The 24,575-nt window shown below is 47.1% G+C and overlaps 1 protein-coding gene across 1 annotated transcript; it reads right to left on the bottom strand.

The window, feature by feature from the left end:
- Positions 1 to 529: 529 nt before the first annotated feature.
- Positions 530 to 21,127, bottom strand: LOC135913294 (uncharacterized). Its single transcript, XM_065445879.2, has 6 exons — positions 21,042 to 21,127; positions 19,350 to 19,519; positions 13,884 to 14,142; positions 8,231 to 8,627; positions 3,569 to 3,801; positions 530 to 1,318 (listed from the first exon to the last, which is right to left on the bottom strand). Exons 1-6 carry the CDS (start codon positions 21,080 to 21,082, stop codon positions 955 to 957), a joined length of 1,464 nt encoding a protein of 487 aa, XP_065301951.1. The 5' UTR covers positions 21,083 to 21,127; the 3' UTR covers positions 530 to 954.
- Positions 21,128 to 24,575: the final 3,448 nt, after the last annotated feature.

Here is a 24,575-nt window from a genome sequence, read left to right as displayed (position 1 = left end):
GTCGTCATCCGATGGGAGCCTACCTTGTTCACCGAACGCACGCTTGAGAGCAGCACGATACCACTGCGCAAGCACTCCGTCTCGTGGCTTTTTTTTTCATATTTTGCGGGCGTAATTTGCAACCCGGGAAAATGACTACGTGAGAGGTATCGTAAAGGAAACAACCCGATCGGTGGTTTCTGAAGGGGCTCAAAAATCTGTGTAGGATACATGTGGTCCTCAGCCAATTATGGAAAAGTTGGGCAATTAGACTTAATTAGTGAGTTGCCGGGAAAACAAAAAAATTGTCTGAGTTACTATAGGGTATTGCGAATAGTATCCGTACGGTTGAATTCGCTTACGACGCGCCTTTCATTTTTAATTTCTTGGCTCAAGTTATGGGGAACACCCTGCATCGCGGAATAAAAGCAGGTATAAAGCAGTGCTCAAATTTCGCATTAGGGAGTATGGTAATGGAGTGTGAATTTCTTGGTCTGTGAATAGTAACCTTAACAATGAAGTAAAAAAGAAGTCGCAATATTGGGTCGACATTTATTCGCAGTTTATTTTATTATGCAGCTTGCCTTTGAATTTGCCTTATCGGGAGCGTCAGTGGTAGCTTATTCGCGCATTTATTTCCAATACTTCAAGGGCCCCAAATTAGAATGAGGAAGATATGACAGCATCTAAATAGGCACATAGCATACACTCAGCCTACGATGTGTTGTATCATGCATTGACGTTTTTCTTGATGAGTATTCTTGAGCCCCATTCTTGCATTAGGTCCGGCGTCAGCGTTAGTGCTGGTGCTATTGCCTTATAGTTACTGTAACTCGTAACCCTGCGGACAGCAGGCGCACTATTTGGGCATATGAGCTAACCACCAAGTGACAGGAACGAAACCGACGTCGAGGGTGAAATGTCTGTATTGCTCGAGCCCCCTCCTACCCCACCTCACACCTGTAGGTGCGCACGCTAGGGACGAGCACGCACGCAGCTCCTCAAGCAGGCCTGCATGGTCGGAAACCTGTTGGCGCCTGCGAGGCAATGTTGCCGTGCGCCTCCTCCACCAGCAGAGGGCAGTTCGCGGCAGCGCCTCGTTCTTGCGCCGTGTGCCGGCGCATCCGCGATGTAGCCGTAGCGAAGCTGCTTCACTTCGCAGGTGACTGCGCTTGGGACGCGGCAGGGTGGCGCACCTCCCTTCGTGCATCGGCGGACGCACTCCAGAGACGTTCGGAACACGTCGGCGTCCAGCGACGGGCAGCGGCCTTCGGGAAAGCGCCAGCGCCGGCACCCCTTGCCGTCGACGTACCACCACCAGGTTTCGGTGACGTCTCGCCTGCGTCAGCACGCCGACGTAAAATTGACGAAGAAGGCAGGCACTCAAGGCGAAAACAATAGCACTGGTAGCTTCTGCTTGTCTGCATGTGGTCATGAGAGTGTCCTATTAGGAAGTGGAATCGGTAGATTGTTGTCTTAGTCGAGCGATAGCTTTGCGGACTAAAACTGTTGAAGTGTGCATGTGTTTGTTGTGCGATGCGTGAGGGAAAATCCCAAGACGACGGCGGCGTTCACGAGAAATCACTGCAACATTCTCATGTCGACGCCGAATCGAAGAAGGCATGACGGCAACGGAATGGGATGACGGAGATGACGCCGCAACAAAAGCGTGATGATGCCGATGCGATGACTACAGTGTGACAACGACGCCGTGACGACGACACCACGACAGCCATGTTGCAGCAATGGCAGCATGACGAAGTTGACAAGATGAGAACAGAATGTCCACAATGTGACAATGACGACTACATCGACAGCAGCATGACGAAGACGGCAAGGCGAAAGGGGCATGCCTGTGGGGGACGCATCGCGAACGGGAAATTCCAAGGAGGCCAGATACTTCGACCACAAGAATGAGCGAAAGAGTCAGAGAAATGCTATCATTTCGGTAGTTGTGTCCTAGGTGCGCCACGTGAACAGTGGAGACAGTGCCACTTGACTGGGTATAACTGCAAAGTGTGCTTGCGGCCAGGTCATCTCTGTGATTTTCACATGACGCTAGCAGCCACGCCGGGCCATAAAATAGCTGCTAACCCTTCAATGTTAAATGGGCACTAAAGACAATACCAGGTTGTGCTATACTTCGAAATTAGCGCCGCAACCTCTCGAGGAATCATTTTTGCTGATACTTTTTGCAAACCCTAACATGGGATTCACGTAAGACGGAATTGGCGTCGATGCTTTTATTCCGCGCTATGGCGCCGCATACCATATAGTGTTCATTCTAAAATAAAATGTTTTAGGCGCAGTTGTGCCTACTCATGCGGTGTGCATCTGCTATATTTTTCTAATATGTGACACTGCATTGTTCTGTACTTTTTTCAGTCTAAACATTCGCCTATACACAACAGTGCCTCGGGTGAATGTAAGTATACAAATAAATAAACAAATAAAGTAAGCAGCAGTACACCTGCGATAGGAAGAGCCCATAAAATGGTATAACCAAAAACAAAATGCATGTCTCCATCTTTTCCGAAAATCAAGGAAGATCAGGAGAATGCACTATTGCGCATTTATGCTGTTCTAGTTCTGTTTCTAACAACCTAATCGAGGGCTTCCGTAGTATAAACTGCGGCCACAACTATCACCCTTTCGTGATTACTCGTATGCTTTGTAACGCCCGCAGTCTGATGAAATAACGGAGCTTAACCATACTGATATAAATGTAGTGCGCGAGACCATTCTCCATCTTTCTGCAGCCTGAAATGTGTAATGGCCTGAAAATGCAGCCTGAAAAGTGTAATGGCAGTCTGACATTTAGGCATGTGCCAGTCCGTCTCACGTATATCTGTCCACAGAAGAACATACCTCGGTACCTTAAGACTTGGTAGTCAGACCACCTTGGTACATTCAAGAATACTTTTTCTATCGGTCCGTCTACACTTGCGCCTTTCTATTTTCCATGGATAAGCCGTAGAACGAAAAATGTATACGAAACTCACACGTATGAGGAGGAACTAAAAACGTAACTCCATATCATTCCCTTTTTTATTCGTGCTTCGCACGCCTACCTTTTGACCTCAGAACACCCTTATTCTAATGGCTGTAGCACCCTTGCTGTGTGGATCTCTGGGCCAACGCCCGCTGTAATGTGCCGCTCAGCACGATCGCCGAGATTGCTCGCAAAAAGTATGAAATCCTAACATACGTATGTTCTTCTATAACGGACGATCTGAATTTCCTAAGAATTGTGCGGCCCCTTCGCGCGCCTAAAGGACATCTTTCTTGCCGCAATTGAACACTCACAAAAGGAAGACACATAAAGACAACACGGGCCGCCCGTGTTGTCTTCATGTGTCTTCCTTTTATGTGTGTTCAATTGCGGCAAAAAAAGATGTATTTTAGCAAGCACCAACTAAGCCAACAAGCAGTTCTGTTGCAACATACTTCGGGCGCTTTCTTCTGGGCAACTAAACAATTCCCTTGCATTAAACAAGCGTTTCGAGATCACGAAAAGAAAAATCGAACCCTGTGGAGTAACTGACTGCGTATGCTCTCCTCTCAAGTAAAACACCGTGGTATGACTCACGCCTGGCACTCTGCAAGAACGGCTTTCATGTAGCACTCTGCTGCAGGTGCTTTCCTGTCCACGCAGTGTCGTCGGCAGCTTTCCATGGACGTGAACCGATTGCGACCTCGATTGCAGAGGCCCGGTCCACGGGGCGACAGCCTCATGCACGATTGTCCGCTGCCATTGTAGTAGAATTCTACTGGTCCCCCCGAGCAGAATCTGAAGGCTGGTTGTCCACAAACCACCTTCGTCTTCGGGAACAAAAAAAGGACACACAGTGAGCGAGTATGATTTTTCATAACTTCAAGACAGGTAAACGCCTTACACCAAGTTGCCGCTATCTTTCGCTCGCTTCTTACAGAAGCCAGGTATAATGGCAGTTAAGTAAAGGTTATTACTGACTACCTTATGAGCACCTTATATTTATATATCGCTTATTCTACATACTCAAACACGGAACATGCATTGCAAAGCCTTGCTCGTTTCGGAATCTCTCTGATTGTACGAGGAAACCCCTGCTTAGAACGAAGGCTATAGGATAAGGCTTTTAGTTTTCCAATGGAACTAAAGAAAGGCACTGGGAGATTCTGCAGCACTACTTTTACAACGCCGACCCCAGCGGTGTCTCTATAGCAGCTTTCCTACGGTACCTATGGTAGCGAATATTTTAGTTTAAACGAAAGCCAATTTACAGAAGAGTGAGGTCATACACTGTTGTCCAGGGGCTACGGCGTTGCCCCACTAAGCTCGATGTCCCGGGCTCGACCCCGTACGCCACGGGCGCATTCGAACGGGGGCGAAATGCAAAAACGGTCGATAAAACCTAAAGAACCACACGCTGTCAAAATAATCCGACGTCACTTGTACTCTAGTCATTGTTTTGGCACGTAAAATCTTAGAATTAATTTTTTTAGGGAATACACGATAGTTCCTGTCGCAACTTTATATTCTTTCGCATCTTTTTACGCAATCACAAATATGAACGAACTTAGGGCGCTATAACCTAAAGCTATTTCAAACTGTTTTAATTCCATGTATCCACTCAATGCTCCACGACCGGTCAAAACTTTTCGGGCTACCTGTCTATCACGCAACGTCACGAAAACCGCGAAAACTCCCCATATGATAGCACGTGCGCACGCTGATATGGAAGATTAGACCGAACAAAAAATATTTGGTGTTTTTCTTTTCAACGCCTTTTGCCTAATAATTAGCTTTCCGCTATTGGTCACAAGTTTTCGGACTGCACACACTTCGCCTGTCTTTCACCAAACTTCAGAAATTTGTGAATACTCACTACGTCAAAGTGACATGCACGCATTCATCATCATCATCTTCTTCTTCACCTTATTTTTATGTCCGCTGCAAGACGAAGGCCTCTCCCTGCGATCTCCAATTGCCCCGTCTTGCACTAGCTTATTGAAAGTTGCGTAATTTCACCTCCTCACCTAATTTTCCACCTTCCTCGACTGCGCTTCCTTTCCCTTAGCAGCCATTCTGTAACTGTAATGGTTCACCGGTTATCTACCCTATGCATTACATGGCCTGCGCAGCTCCTTTTTTTTTCACTTAGTGTCGACTTGAACATCGGCCATCACTATTTGCTAGCCGACCCAGACAGCTCCCTTCCTATCTCTTAACGGTACGCCTCACATTTTTCATTCCATCGTCCTTTCCACTGTCCTTGTTCTCTTTGTTAATCCCATATGTTATCACCGGTCAAATGCAAAGATTGTACACTTTTTTTTTGCGATGACAGTAGTAAGCTCCCAGTCATGATGTGGTCATTTCTGCCGTATGCGCTCAAAGCAATTTCATTCTTCAGTACATTTACTTATCATGGTTAAGGTCTCCTGTGAGTAATTGACCAAGATAGAAGTACTCCGGCGCAGACTCTATAGGCTGACTGGTGATGATGAGTTGTTGTTGCCTTGTTAGGCTATTGAACATTACCTTTGTCTCCTGCATATTAATCTTCAGCCCTACTCTTACAGTTTGATAGTAAGGTCCTCATTAATTTATTGTAATCCTTCCTCAGTGTTGCTGAACAGGAAAATGTCATCTGCAAACCGAAGGTTGCTGAGATATTCGCAGTTGATCGTCACTCACAAGCCTTCCCAATCTAATCGCTTGAATACTTCTTCAAAGCATGCAGTGAATAGCATTGAATAGATTGTGTCTCCTTGCCTTGCCCCTATCTTGATAGCGTTTTTTCTACTTTTCTGGTGGAGAACCAAGGTAGCTGTGTAATCTTTGTAGATGTTTCCTAAAAGATTTCCTAAGATATATTCTGTACTTCGTCATAGTCCACTTCATCTAGGACTGCTGGATCTCTACTGAACAAAATGCCTTTTCATAATCTATGAAAGTCGTACACATAGGTTGATTGTACTCTGCAGTTCTCACTTGGTTACATGGAATTTGATACATTGCAGAATATCCCTTTACGAAGCCAGCCTGTTGTCTTGGTTTATTGAAATCAAGTGTTGCCCTCATTTTATTGGCAATTATCTTGATGTTTTGACAATACTGAAAGCAAGCTAATGGGTCTCTAATGTTTCAATTCTTTAATGTCTCCCTTCTTATGGATTGGTATAATGCTCGCATTCCTCCACCTCTCTGCAACACTTTAAGTTGGGAGGAATTGCGTAAGAGCCGCAAGCTTTTCAAACATGCTTTATTCTCCATTTTTGACTAAATAGACTGTTACTTCGTCTTTTCCTGCGGATTTTCCCCGGGTCACGTCTTGAAAGACCCTTCTAACTTCAAATTTAGTTATAGAAGGAGCCTCTGTATCCTGTTCATCACTACTTCAAATAAAGGTAGCGTGGCTGCTCCGGGTACTCTACAGGTCCGTACAAATTCTCGTACTGGTTTTACATCACGGAAATTGCTGATGGCATTATCCTTCTCATCTTTCAGTGCATACATCTTGCTGTCTCCTATGCAAACTTTTCGTTTGATTGATTTCATGCTGCGGGCATCTTTTACTACATCGTCAATCCACTTCATTTCTCATGTTATAATTTCGAATATCCCTTGCTCCTTATTCCTGAATAGTTTACACTGTTCAGCGAATTCTATCTGATTTCTTAATTTAGGCACTTTCATTCTTTCTAGTTTATTTATTAGTTCCTTTGTTACGGGAGCGATCTTACCTACTGGTCTGCTCGTTGCCTTACCTCCCTCTTCAATTTTTGCTTCTGAAATCAGCCTAGGTATCGTTTCACTCATTACCTTTATGTTGTTTTCAACTTCCTGTTCTAAAGCTGCGTATGTGCTTGCGATCACCAGCCAGAATTCACATACATTTACTCTCACTGCGCCAAGGTAGGCGTATTCTTTCTTGACTAATTTTACTCTATATCTCTTCAAATTTGACAAAATCCTTTATCTCACTGACCTATGATTCTTGCCCTTAAACGTAATGAACATTTATACATGCTGCACAATAGTAGAACGGGCAGAGAGTATGGAATCTACTTCATTTTTTGTTTCTACACTAAGGCTTTTCCAGGCTCACTTCCTGTTTCTACGGTTGCTGAAAAACGTATGCATAATTCGAAGTCTATTCCATTACGCGAGCTCTACTATCCTCTCCCCTCTAGCGTCCCTAGACTCGATACCGTTGTTACCAATTGCTTGTTCTCTGGCCTCGATCTCCACGCTTCTTCATTAAGTTGCTGATGACTTAGTTCGCAGCTTTTTTTCCTTGCTCATTCAACAATTTCAGAAAACTGTTCCGTTTCTTAATCATCATGACTCGAAGTTGCAGAGTAGGCTTTGTAACACCTTTATCCTATACCTCCTATTCAGCATTATGAAGATGACTCTTGCCCTCTCATTCTTGCTGTAGAATTCATCAATGTTGCCCGTTATTTCCTTATGGATTAGAAATCCTAACCCGTATTCTATCTTAACAGAAAAGCCGTTGTAGCGGGGAACACGACCGCTAGTGAGCAGTGTTTAAGCTTCACAACTTTTTCTAACCTTTGTAAGACCAATTATATCCGCGAGAATGGCTGATAATTCCTCAAAGAGCCTAGTTTTTTTTTTTCGCGATAGCCATAGACTGCTCTGTTCCGATAGGAATAAAATGTGTCTGCCGTACGATAGATTTGGCACTGGCTGCTCGGAGCTCCTGGGGAGAACGAATTTATTTGCGTGCACAACATCTTTTTCGTGGCCGTGCAACATCACTATGGCGACACCTCGCTGAGGATTCATTTCAGCAACATTGATCATTTTCAGTTTCACACCACTGCTGTTTTCAACCAGTCACCGCAAGCTAAACAACCTGGAGTGGGCAAATCGCAGACGGTTACGATTTGCCTCCTCATTTGGTTGTTTACTTTTACCACTGTCACTTGGCTCCACCGAAATCCTCCCCGTCTCTGAGTGTTCCTCGCCTCTTGTTAGCCAATTAGGTAAAATAACCTGTCAAATTGGACAGTGGTACTCGCTTTGAAATCAATCAAAGGTTACCTCCTACAAATGAGGAGAGTGATTGGGTTGTACAAACAACGCTGCGGGTCACCGCCCGATGCTTGAGTCGGCGGTTACGTAAGCTTGACGTCAGGACATTGGGGTAAAAATACAATGGCATAGTTTCACGTCAAGAGGCCCTAGCCCGACACCAACGACTTCTTAGGTAGTATTAGGTACGAGAACATTACACACCCATATGCGCGAGGGCGCGAAGTCGTCTCTACCGAACCCGCCGACAGAGGCACTGTGCAACTTCTCGGCACGATGATTCGGCATCGTCTCATCTCCTCCACCTGCAGTATCCCCCGGCTCCTCTACTTCTTCAGGCTCGGAGTCTGCGGATTCCGCGACGTCTGCCTCTCGCAAGTGTTCCTCGCTCGAGACCGGCTTCGGCGTGTTGCCTGTGTTCTCGTGTCCGATGTGGACACCCGCCAGGTCGTCGGCCTCCGCGGCAGACTTCCCCTGTTTAGATCCCGGCACGGCGACGCGGTCTTTGGTCACAAGCGCCGCGAGCAACAGCAGGACCAAGGTGACAGTTACCACAGCCATGACCGCGACGATCCTGTGCTGGCGCTTCCGACAACACTTGCTGCAACAGGAGAACGTGGTTTTGTCGGTAAGTGTTCGGCAATTCAAAATTTTTCTATTCCATCTAAAGGGTGCACTAAAGTGCAAAACTAAGCTGCTGTATACACGCAAATTATGCATCAGGCACTATATTTCAATTTAATAAGCCGTACACTGCAAAAAAGTATAGGCAAGATCTTGAGGGAAGGTAACCATACATTGAAAGTTAACAACATGGAAAAAGACATATTACTGACGTAATACTGGCATTTGGAAAGTTGCGTTTTCTCGTGTTATTCTTGGTAAGCAAATGTTAAAACTCACTGTTCAAGTCTTGCTGCGGGAACTTCGAGGCAATAAAATTAGCCAGGAGAACACAAATTATAGTATGCTTCTTTTCTTTTTAGTGACACAGGGTTGATGCTGTTCTTTCCTGTAATGTACTGTTTAGTCGAACTTATTTCATGTCGTCTGCAGTGTAACACTGAAAACTACATCACAACACCATCGGGATTATATAACAATGTAAATTCTGACGATGAGCAAAACGAGAACAAGGTAAAAGCGGTGGCCAAGTTTCAACAAGTGGAGTTGTCTTTTTCAAGACGACATATGCGTTCCTCGCCACTGTATATATAAGTGGGGCTCTTCTAACCTTCCCATTTCGCGAAGGTTGTGGGATCGTGAATGGTGGTGCTGGCTAACACTCTCAGGAAACATACGTACCTAAGAAAGTGGATGGGAAAATGGCGCCGCGCTAGCTCATTTGGTAGAGCATCGCAAGCGAAATGCGAAGGTTGTGGGATGGTTCCCCACCTGCGGCAAGTAGTTTTTTCATCCACTATCATTTTCATTACGTTATCATTTCTTTATTTCATTTATTAAGCACAAGTAATTTCCCCTATGTTGTCCTTGGTGTCATTGTTTGCTGGCTTCGTATGGTTGAACTGTCGCGTAGTCTTGGGCATCACATTGAAGTCTTGGTGAAAAATTCACCGACGATTACGAATCTCCGTAATCCGAAATTTGAGCGCAGCCGTATACGTGTTTTCAAGTTGCGATACAATGGCTGGCGAGGAAAATCTGTCCCTTGCGGCACGTTGCAACTGGAGCGAAGTGTGGCACAAGCAACTCTCTAACCGGGAGATCACAAGAAAAAGTGCTTGGGTGACGCAGGCAACCTGCAGCAAGGTCTCTCGTGCGTGGCACAACGCACTTTTGGCGTACCCGTCTCTTCCGCTTTATTCATCACGCTCACTTCGCTGTCGCCTCTTTTTTCATCCATCGCAGCGCTCCGCGTTCGCTCTCACCTTTCTCTGAGCTTGTTCGCTTGGTTACGAGGTAGGACGCCGAAGCTCGCCGCAGGAACAGGCGCCTAAGAGCTGCGCTCTAAAAAGAAAGATGGCTCATAGCAATTTTGCGGGGAATACCCGCACCTTAACAGTGTTACATAAAAGGACGTATATCCCCAAGTCGCACTGATGACGCCCTTGACTGCCTGCACGGTGCTCGCTATTTCTCATCTATTGACTTTCACTCCCGCTACTGACAGATTGCCGTGGACGATCTCGACCGCGAGAAGGCTGCTTTTTTAACACCCGACGGTCTTTATCAATTCAAAGTGGTTTCGTGTGGTCTATGCAACGCTCCGGCCACATTTAAATGCATGATGGACTCCCTTCTTCGTAGCTTCAAATTGAACCATATGCCTGTGCTACTGGACAACGTTATAGTATTCCCTCTAACATTCGCTACGCACATTGAGCCCGTACTGAACGTTTTTCGTCGAGCTGGTCTGCAACTCAGCTTATCAAAGGACCAGTTGGGCCGTCGCAAGATTACTGTTCATGGACATTTCGTTGATTCGTATTCTGTCACCTACCAATCTAGCCATCTCTACAAGGATGCTGACTGCCTGTCTCACTACCCAGTCTATGAACCTCACGATGCCGAAAGTAGCATCACCAACGGCATTTTCTCTGCATCTGCCTTCGCTAACATCGCCGGTGACCAGTACCGGCACCTATCGCTGCGAGCACCAATCGAGCGTCTGCACTCTACACCTAGCGATCCCTTTTTTTGCCGCTAGATCCTCCAGGGCGGCATTCTGTACCGAAGAACTCCTTCCCTGGCGGATCCAATCTTCTTGTCGTGCCCAACATCTACGACTGGCTGTGCTGTTTTACCTACATGACGCACCCACTGCTGGACACTTTGAGGTATCTCGCACGAACGACTACTTCCACTGCCGCTTTTATTGACCCGGTCTCGCTCGCTGCTATGCTGCTTCCTGTGATGCCTACGAAAGTCAAAAAACGCCTCAGGCGCTACCTGCCGGTCATCTCCAGCCAATCACAGGCCCTGCGGGACCATTCTTTTGTGCTGGATTAGACCTACTCGGCCCCGTTCCCACGTCATCCTCTGGGAAAAATTGGGCAACCGTTGCAACCTATTACTCCACCCGATAAGCCGTCACACGACCTCTCCTGACCAGTTGCGCCCCTGGCGTCGCAGACTTGCCCTTGCATGACATTATCTTGCTTTCAGGCGCCCCGAGACAGCTGCTTACAGACCGTCGTCGTAACTTTTTGTGGAAAATTATTGCCGGCATGATGTTTTCCTCCTTCTCTCAACAAAATCTGGCCACCTAATACCAACCTCAAACCAATGGAGTGAAGGAGCGATTGAACGCTACCCTCACATATTCGTTCTCCATGTACGTTTCGAATGACCACCGTGAATAGGTCATTGCCGTTCCTTACGTCTAATTTGGGTATAATTCATCTGCTCAAGGCACTGCTCGATTTTTCCCATTTTATCTATTGTACGGTCGCGAACCGACCTTGCCCCTTGATGCTGCACTTCCTCCTGCTGCGGCCTCAGCAAGCGAATACGCTCGCTATGCCATCGCCCAAGCCGACCATGCACGCCAGGTTGTCTATACTCGACTGACAGCCTCGCAAACCACTCAGCAGCGTCTGCACAACGCCCTCCACCATGACACACAGTTTTCGCCTGGTGCGCTCGTGCTGCAGCGGTGAACTTTTCGTAATGACAGAGTTTCAGACAACCTCCTTTCCCGATACACGGGGCCCTACCACGTGCTGCCCCTGCTGGCCCCAGTAACTGACTAAATTGCTCGCGTCAGTTCCACCTCGCCCTCTACCCTGGTATCCAGTGATGTCATGCACGTCAGTAGGCTGAAGACCTACCTACACTACTTCCGTTCCCAGCCTTTGGTTGGCCTGGGACGGCGATTTTGACGCCGGGGGTAGTGCTACAGATTAGTATTTACGATGACGAAGAGGCCAGTGTTGTGAAGACGAAAACGACGATTGCAGGGTTGCGCGGGCTGTTGCCTATTGGGCAAGTGCAGCGTATTGATTTCGTAAATACACTTGTGCATAGCTTGTTATCTGCGTCTTCCCGCGTAACATACCTAATAGAGTATCCCTGCTTCGTGGGCGCATCGAACGAGCGCCAAAGGAATTTTCGTGGCTTCAGTGCTTCCAGGGGCGATCTATTTCTCATCGGAGTTAATGGTCAGGCCCTGCAATGCATGCGTTCACTGCTCCGCCAAGCCAGGATGGCCCCAAAACAGGCGATAATGGCTGGGCGTGGTGTTTTTCTCTCTGCCTCCACGGTAGAGTGCTTGATGCTAGGGTTCCTTGGCTGAGATTCTAGGTTTCTTTGTGGTGTGGCGTGTTTTCTTGTAGGTTCTTTGTTGACGTTGGAAGAGAGCCAGAGCCCCAGCCTTCTTTCGCGTAGGATAAATTGTCAAGACCGGACGGTTTTGGGGTCACTGTATGTGTGGCACTGTATGTTTGTGGCTTTTTCTGTTATCTTTGAACGTAGGAACGTTTTCTAGAAGAACCTCGATAAATAGTGTTTGATTTGTCGTCAGCCATGAATCCAGAGTCTTTGAAAATGCCGAAGCGATTGCGGTCGCACTGCAGAATCTAGCTCGCTCATAACCACTTCTGCTCCTCTTCCATCGAAGTGATCTTGGCTGGCTACCCACATGATGTCAGTAGTTGGCATGTGTCGTTCTTCTAGTCATTTTTAGGGTAATCTTCAAAGCCGTTTCACGCTTTCAGTTTGGATCACGCAGTTGAGATGGGCCGAACTGCGAAGATCGCTTCTTGCATATCCGCGAGATTCGTACATTGCAGTTCGGTTGGTGCGCTTGTATTCAGAGAGGAATCTCTAATAAATAAATGATGCCACGGGACCCAGGTATGGCGGACTAGTTCCTTTCAGTACCTTCGACGACTTCATCGACGAAGTAGTTTATAGCCGCGAATGTCCGGACACTCTCCTCGATCATGCGCTCTAGCAGTGTCTGTGTGGATAGCGACATCTTTCCTTGTGCCTAGCAACTGCTGCTGGGTGACGATGTGCCGTCTTCTGTATTCGTTACTTTCTCGGCGTGTACATTTCGGTAGAGCTTTCTCTCGGCAGGAAGGATTCCGTCTAAGGAAGTCGTAAAATCGAAGGCAGCCAGTAACTGTATGATATGCTGGCCAGTTTTGACCTATTTTCTGCAACATGGCTATTTGGGTGTTGCTGAATGTCGACCACTATAGGAGTCAGCCTGGAGTATTGCAGGAGTTGCACAATTGGCGTGTGCTTGGGTAGTCCTAATATAACGTGTAACTCCACGTTGTATGGCATTTCTATGGTATTTGGTGCGGAATTGACCTTCTGTTAGATTGTAGTGAAGAGTCTGTCCGGACGAGTACTGCCCATGAAAAACCTTCATACAATCTCAGTAGTCGCTCGCCCGTGCCGTTGGCTGATGCGCTTGATAAGATGCCACAGGACCCTCCACATTGAATTGCTGAGAGTGCCGATGTAGATTCGGGCGTTGTCTATGCTTTTAACGGGCACTCGAAGGATCTGCACATGTCGTTCGGGGCGGAGTCCTGATCTCCTCCCAATAGAGGTCCCATGCGTTGCTGTAGTGGACATCTTCCCTGCAGTTTGTATAAAGAGCACACTAGTGTGCTCTTCGGTAGTGTGCTCTGTATAAAGAGCACACTACCGAATCTTCGGTACCTCAACTTTCGCGTAGGTGCACGGTAAGTCGAGATGTTGCTCATCTGCGACATGGAAGTGGCGGTCGCTTATTTCTGTACCTCCTCAGCTCCCATATCAGATTCGAAGTTGTGCATGGTGTTGCCTTTCTTTCACTTGCATATAATATAAGTTAGATTTGCGTAAGGTTGTACTTGTGTTATATTTTAGCGCCGTAGTAACGGCTCGTAACGGAACTCACCGAAACCATTCCCGGTCATCGATCGCCGGTAGCTCCCTCTCGCGGCCGATCGCGTGCAGCGCCGCGTCTACCTTGCGGCTGCTGTCGTCCTCCTCGGAGTGCCGGTGGCGGAAGTAGTGCTTGATCTCTTCCGGCATCCAATAAGGCGCCAGGCTGCTGCACTCTGACGCGGCGCCATCCGCCGAGCGGCCACCGCCCCTGGCGCTGGACGACGACTCGGCACCCACAGTCAGCGAGACACCGGACGCCGTGCCCGATTCTGGTCCACCGCCAACGACGACGTCCGCGGATGGCAGCACCGGAAGCAACGGAAGAAGAGTAGGGGTGATCAATCCGTCACTTCCTTCAAGTAAGACGGTTTATTTCGTTGGTTTCCGTCAAGGAGGTATTGTCTAAACAAATAGAGTTACAAAGAGGTGGTTGTGATGTAGCTTCTCGCTTTCGGCGCCTTCATTGCAGTGCCTCTACCTTGGTAATGAACGAGTGAACGCTGGGGTTTTATGTGCCCAAACTACGATTTCATCATGAGTCACATCCAAGTGCGGGACTCCGGAATAATTTTGGACACCACGGGATCTCTAACGCGTCCCCAATGCACAGGGTACGGGCGATCTTGAATTTCGCTCTCATCGAGATGCAGCCGCCGCGGCCGCGATTTGCTCCCGTGAACTCGTGCCTGCAGCAGCGCAACGGCATAGCCGCTAAGGCACTCCGGCGGGTCTTTCTATCCTGGTAAATTGACGCGAATGGTTGCTTTGATATTAACTTTGACTATGCTTGGGACGTTCTGAATTATTTTAAGTCGGGTGAACTGGACCTTTTTCGTGCGCATAAGGTCATGCGTAACGCATTTGGCATTTATTACGCCGAGCACCGACAAGCCAATCTTTGCAAAAGGCAGATCTCGAGAGTATGGTTAGCCCTGTTTTGGTAAGAGTGGTATGACAAATTTTCAGAAGCGATGCAAATCTTCATATTCGCGCATAACTGTCGAGAAACTTCTAAGTTACGAAGTGGGATACAGCTTAAGGAGAATGTATACATTTCTAGGAGAGCCAGGGCACTTGGAGAGCTTGGGCGAAGTCCGACCTATCTACTTACACTCTTTGTGTGCGTTATCAGACTTAATTTTGCACCATACTTGTTAATTTTGCAACCTTTCGAAGCACCTTAGTCTTCAATCGTGAACTCTATTTCATTCCCATCAACGGCCACGCTTGACTTGTGCTTTTTAATCTTATCTAGAAAAAAACCGAGGACACCTAAGCTCTTATGAGTTGTGAATGCGATAGCATTAATGTCCACTTAAAACGCCGCTGTGTGGTCCTTTGAATTATGGAGTCCTCGCAGGCAAGCGAGCACAATGAGACATTTGGCCCGCGCCTTCTAGATTGCACAAGGCCGGCGCACTTCAATCCGTGACTTCATTACATCTAATGGGGCCGCTCCTGAGCAAGGCGCCGTGATTTTGATCTCGCCGCCTACATCACGCGAACTTTGACAATGGACATTTCAGTTCAAGTAGCATCATTCCATAAAGTATAGTGCATAGGCCTACTATCTAGGAAGCGCTGAATTAGCTCAGTCGATAAGGCAGTCGGCTTCTGAGCGTGGGGTCGTAGGCTGAAAGCTGTATCGCCAACATTTCCCCTTTCAAATTTATTCTGCTCTTCTATGCATTAGTATCTTTTCTAGCAATTACCAAGGCGAAGCCGGAACAACGGCGAGAACTTTCGCGGACAAGGAACCCGTGGGTAACGCAGGCTTCGTGGTGGCGACGCCCTCTTCCCTCACGCCAGACCTGGATCGCCAGCGCGGCATTATAGGTGTCCCCTTTCGCCCGCTTTGCTACGTCGAGGCGCTCACGTGACGTGGCGCCGCAGCCAATGAGAATTTAGGTGCCGTTTCGCTGCTACAGACGCTGGCGTTTTCGCATAATAGGCTGTTTGATGTTTTCGCATCAATACGTATGTGCAATCGTTTGCTTTCTGAGAGAAAAAAAAAACTTGTCATGTACTCAACTGTAGCATGACGCTTCGTGCTGCAGCCGGGTGTGCGAATTTTTTCCCCCTTTATTAACCTTCATCCACTTAGCAGGCTTTGGCAGAAACTTATTCGCCTTATTCAGTGTCCCTGTGCTTCGAGCTGTCGGTTAATGCGCCCACGCGCTGCGATCTGTTAGGCTCCTGAATAATTCACATGATAGAACAGCCGCATTGCATAGGCCGTAAGGTATACCGCGTTCGTCTTTTTCATAGGTTTTTCTACATTTCACTTAATCGTATGCCATACATCGTTCCACCCGCAAGAATATCACAACGCGCTCGTCATCCGCTCCAAGTTTTAAAACCACACTGACACACAACTACCTTCTCTGCTTTTTTTTTTCTCTCGAATAGCAACCGATTGGAATGCCCTTCCTAAACGATGTTGTATATACAAATAATCACCATGTGGCCATTGCTGAGGTTGCTTCAATTTTGTCAAATTAATTACCTTTTTGTACAAATTCGTCTTTTTGATTGTATGCAATGTATGTACCTTTTTTCCAAATGTTCCGCTAGTTACTTAAGTGGATTATCCATTGCCACTGTTTCTTCTCTTCGGCCAAAATAACTGTTGATTTTTTCTTCTAATTGAGAATTTGTCACGAGTAGGTGCTTGTTTATACATGGTATCTACCACTTTTCAAATGTTTTGTTTGTTATCACGTTGAATTGTTGTTGGAAGATGTACCCGACCCCTTATGTAACACCCCTGATAAAGGGGCCTTTAAGGAAATAAACTGACCTGACCTGACCTGGCCTGCATGGTCCTGCATGCGACATCCCCCCCGCCCCCACCCCCATGCGCCTTACAAATCTTTAATCAAATGCGCATGTTCCTTTCTCAGAAACCCACGGGGGTTTCTTTTTAGTTGCTGGTATAGTCCGATGGAAAGCGCACTGCCCTGTTTAGGTCTAAACATTAAAATCATTATTTTTTGGTCCATTGCTGTCCCAACGCGCATAGTTTTTTTTTAAGTTGTTCATTATCCTTAATCGGTTTAGAACCACACCAAAGCATTGGCAAAATGCGGTCATGAAACGCGTTTCTTGTGGCAACGGTAACCAGCTGTTCATGACTAGAATGCACGCCTTGTGTGGTCCAACTTACGCTAATTTACCTGGAGATTTCTTTTTCGTGATTCAGGTCACCTCTAACTACTTCGCCGTGACAAATACCTGCACCAACTCCAAGTGCTTGACCTGCAAGTTTTAGCACTTGCTCCCTTGCTGCAGAACTGGCATTTTCTTACTATTTTGCATATAAATCTTGTCCGCCTTAACGGCAAATCGCAAGGTAAAAAAAAAGCCAAAAAATAAAGTCACTTTGACCAGCAACACCAGAATGACTGTATTGCGATAGCATTACCAAGATGGACAAACAAATCATTGTTTATTGAACTGGCCAAATGAAACCATGTAAAAAAACACATTAAACACCTTGCAAGAACTTGTATTGCCCACTGGTGTCAAGATCAGGGGCGCTATAACGTAAAACTATTCCAAACGTTTCTATCCCAATTCTGCAATCGGCCATCCGCAATTGGTCAAAAACTTTTTTGGACCACCCCCACTTCACCTATCTGTCACGCGACATTACGAAAACCGCGATAGCTCCCGATCTGATATGACGTGCGCACACTGGTTATGCATGATTTAACCGAAAAAAAGAAAATGAGTTATTTCTGATTCGATACCTTTTCGCCATTAGCCCTGGGCTATTGGTCAAAAGCGTTGGGGCTGCCCCCACTTCACCTGCTTGTCACGCGATGCCACAAAACCACACAAGAACTCACTGCATCAAAGGGACGTGTAAGCATTAAAGATGCATTATTATGCCGAACTAAACTGAATTTTCTTCTGAACAGCCGCAGGCAGCCCCGTTCCGGAAGGAATAAAAGATGGCTGCAGCCGATCGCTCAGGCACTGGCTACTCGCAACTGCCGGAGAACATGGGTTTATTTGCGTGTAATGAAACATTTTGCGTGGCCGTGTAACGTTTCCGAGCACTTTCGGCACGTTTACCCCCTCATTCTGCCAACTCTTCTTTGCTGAGGGTCCGTTTTAGCGTCATTCTTGAGCTTCCGTTGCATGCCGCCGCGATTTTCGACCAGCCACCGCAAGCTAAGTAAGGGAAAGCCGACCGATCGCAGACGCCGGCACTACACTCTTCATCCGGTTATCGACTTTCGGTGCAGTGGCTCGGCCCCATCGAATCCCTCTCCACTTGAGCGTTCTCGCCTCTTGTCAGCCAACTAGACACGACAAGCTGCTCAGTGTAGGGAATGTTATTCGTTTTTCAAGCAAACAAAAGTGACCTCCTATGAACGAGGAGAGCGTTTGATTGGTCTGTTCAGACAACCCTGCGGGTACCCACCCGTAACAGCGTCATCAGTTACGCAATTTTGACGTCAGGAGATTGGAATAAAAACATATTGGAACAGTTTTACGTTATAGGGCTCCAGCCCGCCAAGCACAACAACGTCTTCGGAATCGGCACCGTCTGCTCGTCGAAAAATACGGTAGCCAGGGGCACGTTAAACACGAGGGATGTGACAAAAATATAGCCCACGTTGTTTAAAAATATATACAGTCCCCATTAATTGTGTTAATTATGCTATGCGAAGCATTTAGCAGCAATCTGGCTGTCCAGGGGCGCTATAACGTAAAACTATTCCAAACTTTTCTTTGCCAATTCTGCTATCAGCCCTCCACGATTGGTCAAAAACTTTTTTCAACCACCCCCACTAGACCTGTCTGTCACGCGACGTCACGAAAACCATGATACCGCCCCATCTGATACGATGTGTACACACTGATTATGCATGATTTGACAGAAAAAAGAAAAACAGTTATTTCTGATTCGACCCCTTTTCGCCATTAGCCCTCGGCTATTATGGACGAGAAATCATAATTCTGTTACGCAATAACTCAAACCCCTTTTCCAGCGTTTCTGCAATACATAGACCTGAGGCGGGGTCCGCCATTTGCACACGCCAGCGCGTAAGTATCTCGGAGTCCAGTGAGCTGCGCGCCCGCTTCCTTGAGACACTTCCAGATGGCAGTCGCCTCCACCGCATCCCGGCCCATGCAAGAGGCCGCGCCTCTAAGAAAGCCCGCCTTGGCGCATAGCGTTCGCTGCGAGCGTTTCCCGGTATATGTTGCGGTTACACACGCTGCAGTTGCCTGGAAGTGTGAAGGAGAAGCTGCAGCACCGTGAAGGCGCACCACAACTAACCTTCGACTGCCACGAACTCCGCTTCTGCACAGAAGTACCTTTCGCGGCAAAGTATTTCTGATAGAGTCCATTTTAACTTCAGATGGATTTATCTACTTCGCTAAAAAGTGGTTGATGGCCCTTTCAATGCGTGTAATGAACAATAAGATGTCAAACTTAAATATCACTGAAGACAATTGTTACCTTTCTGTCCATCAGCGGTGGTGCCGAAGGCCGCTGCCCGTTCCTGGTTCTGCGCTTCAGCGGCAGCCACCCCCGCATGTCGCGGCCAGTCCAGTCGGAACCTATGAGACCTGACGACGTCTTGTCCTTCGACAGGGTAGCCCGGCGAAGCGAGGCCAACAAGTGGGTAGCTGTTTTTTTTTTTCAGAAATAGCATAAACAATTGGCACAACATGTACTGTCCTCCTTCGCACTAGAGAAGTATGAACAAGAGGGAAATTGCTTTCCCGCAAGTCATTCCTAACACCAGTTTCTACTAATGAATTGCTTGCAGTAATTGAGATGACGCTACGCGCACGACGGAGTGCGCCCCTTCCGGAAGTGGCAGGGCCAAGACGCACAGTTGCCATCTAGAGAATGGCAATTTTGCCATTAGTGAAACTTAATTCACTTTCATTTTTAGTTGGCTATTAACACATAAAAATATTCGGTCTCTTTTCCCCAGTCGAAGGAGTTGCAATATCGTTTCAGAAGGCTACGTGTCAGCTAGCGCCATCTACGGAACAGCTTCGAAAGCACGTCCCCAACTTATTTCTGATGTACGCTCTGTCTAAAGGTACGTCGGGTGTACGCGAATCCCAGAAGGTAAAGGTACGTTGGACGCCAAGAATAAAAAGTTCGTTGCGCCATACGGCCGCTCTACCCCACACATAACAACACTGATTTTTCTGGGGGCCGTAGTAGCAGTTGGGGTCGTAGAGACCGGGCCTGCTCTTCTGCAGCAGTATCTTGGCCCGTGCCAGGCTTTTCGTATGCTGATCTCCATGACTTTTCAAAAGCATTCTTCAATGCTCCCCTTTCAGTTAAATAAACGACCTTCAGCGAATACTATAACAGGCTGCAAAAATCGGCAGGCGGCCGGAGCCGTGGCACTAGCGAAACGGAAGCAAAGCAGGCACCTACGACGTATCTTCAGCGTCTGGGATTCGGGTACATCCGACGCACCTGCATGCGCTTTTCATAATGCTAACGTAACCTTACCAGACCTAACTTTGCGCCAACCTAAATCTGCATGCTAACATGTGCTAAAAAAGGCAAATAAGTTTCATCATTACGAGTATTGCCTTTCCCTAGATGGCACTTGCGCGTCGTGCCCCAAGCCATTTCCGGAAAGCGACAGGCTCCGTAATGCGCATAGCATCGTTCTATTGAGTTATCCAGGCATGCCTGGGAAGCTTGCTCAATACGTTGACTTATTACGATGAGCAGTATACACTACTCCCAGCTCGTACGTTGTCAACACCGTCAATCTGCATGGTGACTGAAGAGCTAAGCAATGTTATTGACAGCTCCGGCGAATTCCACAGCGCTCCTCCGTTCGTTAGTTTCATCATGCCACTATTCATATTTAGTGGCAATAAGGCCAAAAGAGACATTTCTATGTGACGGTTTTGGAAAACGCAGTAAAATTTGCACAGCGGTATTCTCAGGAAGCAGCTCGAACCCACGGAACTAGCGATCAGCAGTAGCACAATCTCAGAAGCTAGTTAATGGAAACAGTAAGGCCTAAGTCTGGTGATAACAGGCTGAACTAACAACATTTAAGTTCTTGACACAGTGGCTTCAACCGGAATTTCGGAAGGCTCTATGTAAGACTGCCGTTTACCGAAATCAACAGTAACCTTGTGCTCTTGCTCAGGAAAGAAGGCTTACCCGAATGCCACCGGTGGCCTTGGTGGGGGAAAGAAGGCCATTTTGGAAGACCGTATTCTTCTTCTGCTTCTTCACCGCGCCTGCGCTATTCGCACGCGCACAGGCAATGGAGACGAGGCAAATGTTTCGGCAACGCGCACATATTGAAAAATGAAGGGGTTTTACATACCGCAACCACGATCTTACTAAAGCTCCGCTCAGGTTATTCGTCCCAGGTCTATTAGGCTCAGAAAATTGAGGAAGACGAAGAGCCGGAATGTCTCCTATTGTTTTATTTCCGTACTGAAAAAAAAAACGTATTCTCCACAACTCCTACATCCAATAAAATCATATGGCATATGGGGAAAACGGGATTTTTTATCGTCTTTTATATGTTCCATGTCAGATTATTGGATATGGGAGTTATGAGGTGGTAGGGATTTTTCAATAAGGCTGAATGCAGCTTTATTAAATTTAGACTTGCAATTTTAACCCAGCAGAATTTTGTCCTTATAATTTTATGCTCCGTCGCCGTCTTAATTCCCGCAGTATCTTGGATCTACGGCACGATACCAGTTATGAAAGGTCGACATCGTGTTTCGAGACCGTGTTCAGAGCGTGGATGTCATTTTTACAAGAATTATTATTATTATTATTATTATTATTATTATTATTATTATTATTATTATTAACTGAAGCAATTTTCTGCTAGCCAACTCCCTGCAAATATGCTTCTTCGTTTCCTTGTGCGGTTCTAACTTCCTCGGTCGAAGCAATGCCCACACCAACGAATATATTATAGCCGAACAAATTAAAAACATAGTGTAGACTATAAAAGGTTGCGGCCGATCCCATGCGCCTGTAGGAATCGGTGTTCAGCGAAGCGTTCATAGATGATTACGCAAATGTGCGCCAAAATATTCGTGTCGGACTTGCGCTAAGCCTACATTTCATTATATGAGAGTGTTTGCTTTAGCACTTTCTAACCCGCACACAGTGTGGTGAGGAAAATAGCAGTTGGTTTCCCTCCATGCACTGTCACTTGTGCCTGGTATTTTTATGCGAAGCATATTACGAGGGCTCAACCCAGCTCCTCAGGCGCGGCGGTGACCATGAAATCACGTGACACCGTGACGTCACGACAGAGGAGAAGTGGCTTTGGCTCAACTCTTGCAAGACGGGCTGGGTGGGAATCGAACCAGGGTCTCCGGAGTGTGGGACGGAGACGCTACCACTGAGCCACGAGTACAACGCTTCAAAGCGGTACAAAAGCGCCTCTAGTGAATGCGGTGTTGCCTTAGAAACGCGCTGTTTCTAAGGCGTGCGTCTCTTGCTCAGGCGCACATTTCGTTGCCGCGCCGAACGCTGCTTTGCTCGACGCTCACCGCGTCCAATGCGGGGCGCGTAGTCGCTGCCCTGTAGCCCATTGTCTTACACCCCTTGGCGGGTCGACGGGAACGCTGTCGCGTTCCACTCTTGAAGGCGAAGAAGTAATGCATGAGTTGTTTCTTCGTCTAGCCGAACCAAATATAGCCAAGCAACAGCAGTTCACCAGGCTAAACAGTGGTTCAACAACTAAAATAAAGGCTAGTATGCTTCGCATCCTGGGCTTAACCTTACCTAAGCCACAGCCATTTTTTTTCAAGTCTTTTTTTTCCTTTAAATAATTACGGCGCTATGCATGCCTGTACCAGTGGGGGGAACTCCCCGGTTTCGGTGGCAGTTAGGTGGCAGAGGTAATTGGCGCCATCTCTGCATTGAGCGAACCCGAAGATCCGTTTCCCTTGCATGGCCTCGTAGATCGTCGCGCGCACGCGCGCCCTCCCTCGTTGCTCCCTCGCAACTCCCTCACGTTCGACTGTCTCTGCGCGCATGCCGTGCGGCCCCGCCGGCCCTGCGCCAGCTCCGCCCGCTGCATGACGTTTCATGTTTCGTTATCTGCTGTTATCACGAAGCGTGCGCTGCTGTGCGTTCACCCGGCATGGGTAGTTTCGTCAGTTTCGTGGTCCTCGGTAACTGCGTGCTTGTGCTTCGCGATGTTTCGCCCGTTTCACGACTCGTACCGCTCGTGCATCGTGCAGTGGTGCACAAATACCTCAAAAACAAGCCCTGCGAGGTTGTTCCCGGTGCCTAAAGACAACAGGTCAGCGCTCAGACCCAAGCACATCAGAAGGCGCATGTACACGAACACAGCCCTGTCCATGTGGGTGCTCCATGAGGCACATGAGGTTAGGAGAAATAATTTGCTGATGACAATACATGTAATGCCTGCGGACTCTTAGGGTGGAATAAATTAAGTCAAATGCGCACTGTCTGGAAATGGGGGAAATATGATAGGGGTATAGAAAACGATTTTATTAGTTATTCCGAGATTGTCAAGTTTACTGTCCTCAATGCAGCGATTTGTATATTTGTTTTTATGTCCTTTATTATGTTTTATGTTTGTATTATGTTTATGTCCTGCTTTCCATTCACGACATGTTTTCTCTCTGTAATTTCTCGTATTAGGTTAGGTCGTCCCGCCGAAAATAACATATAAATAACCACTTCCAGCATCATGCAGATGATAATGTCCGAGTGCGTGCGTGCGTGCGTGTGTGTGTGAGAGAGAGTGTGTGCGTGCGTGCGTGCGTGTGTGTGCGTGTGCGTGTGTGTGTGTGTGCGCGCGCGTGTGTGTGTGTGTGTGTGTGTGTGTGTGTGTGTGTGTGTGTGTGTGTGTGTGTGTGTGTGTGTGTGTGTGTGTGTTTGTGTGACAATGATACAAGCTCTAGTGGGGAGGTGTAACGGTTGCAGGACAAGGTGCCCTAAATGAGGCAGCCAAGCATTTTGAGTTGACGTTCAATTCAATTTGTCGTCTTGAACTGCTATCGTTTTGTAAAGCACGCGGCTCTTATGTGAAAACAAAACGACTCCAAAGTTACTTACTTTTCTTATTAAGGTGAAAGCATTGTATGTCTCATCAGATAGTCAACCTTGAGTGAAAACTCGTTCACGACACGAAAGGTGCAAGAGGCTTAGCAACCATTCATGGGGGTCGAACTCTCGGTCATTAGTGTTCATGAAGGCGAGGTTAATTCCGACACAGTTATTTAGGTAGAGTCGAACCCAAGACTTTGCCAGGAGTCGAGCCCTCGGCCTTTGGTGAGAGTCGAACGCTGCATTTTGGTGTAAGTCGAAAGCATCAACTATGGTAGTAATTAAGGAGAAGGTAATAAGGAACAAGTAATTAAGATAAAGTTATTAAGATAACATAGATTCTAACCCTCCAGCTTTGTAATCAAAAGGGATGACTAAGCGAAGTACACGAAGCGAATCAAGAGGGATGACTAAGCGAATTAAGAGGATGAGTAATCGATATAAGACGCATGCCCAAGCGAAGTAGACTAAGCGAATTAAGGGAAATGTGTACGTCATATGTCCGTCTTTTATGCAATGGCACTAGCTTTCGTCTCCAAGTCTTCTTAGGGATAACATAAGAGACCCTGTGAATTTTTTTTTGCGCAATTTCTCCTTTACTTTTACATATACCTCTATCCTAAGGTCTATTCCCCTCAC

Source organism: Dermacentor albipictus, chromosome 6, assembly GCF_038994185.2.
Source record: "Dermacentor albipictus isolate Rhodes 1998 colony chromosome 6, USDA_Dalb.pri_finalv2, whole genome shotgun sequence".
Taxonomy (NCBI): domain Eukaryota; kingdom Metazoa; phylum Arthropoda; class Arachnida; order Ixodida; family Ixodidae; genus Dermacentor; species Dermacentor albipictus.
The sequence above is the reverse complement of the archived record's forward strand: the minus strand, read 5'-3'. Positions and strand labels throughout refer to the sequence as shown.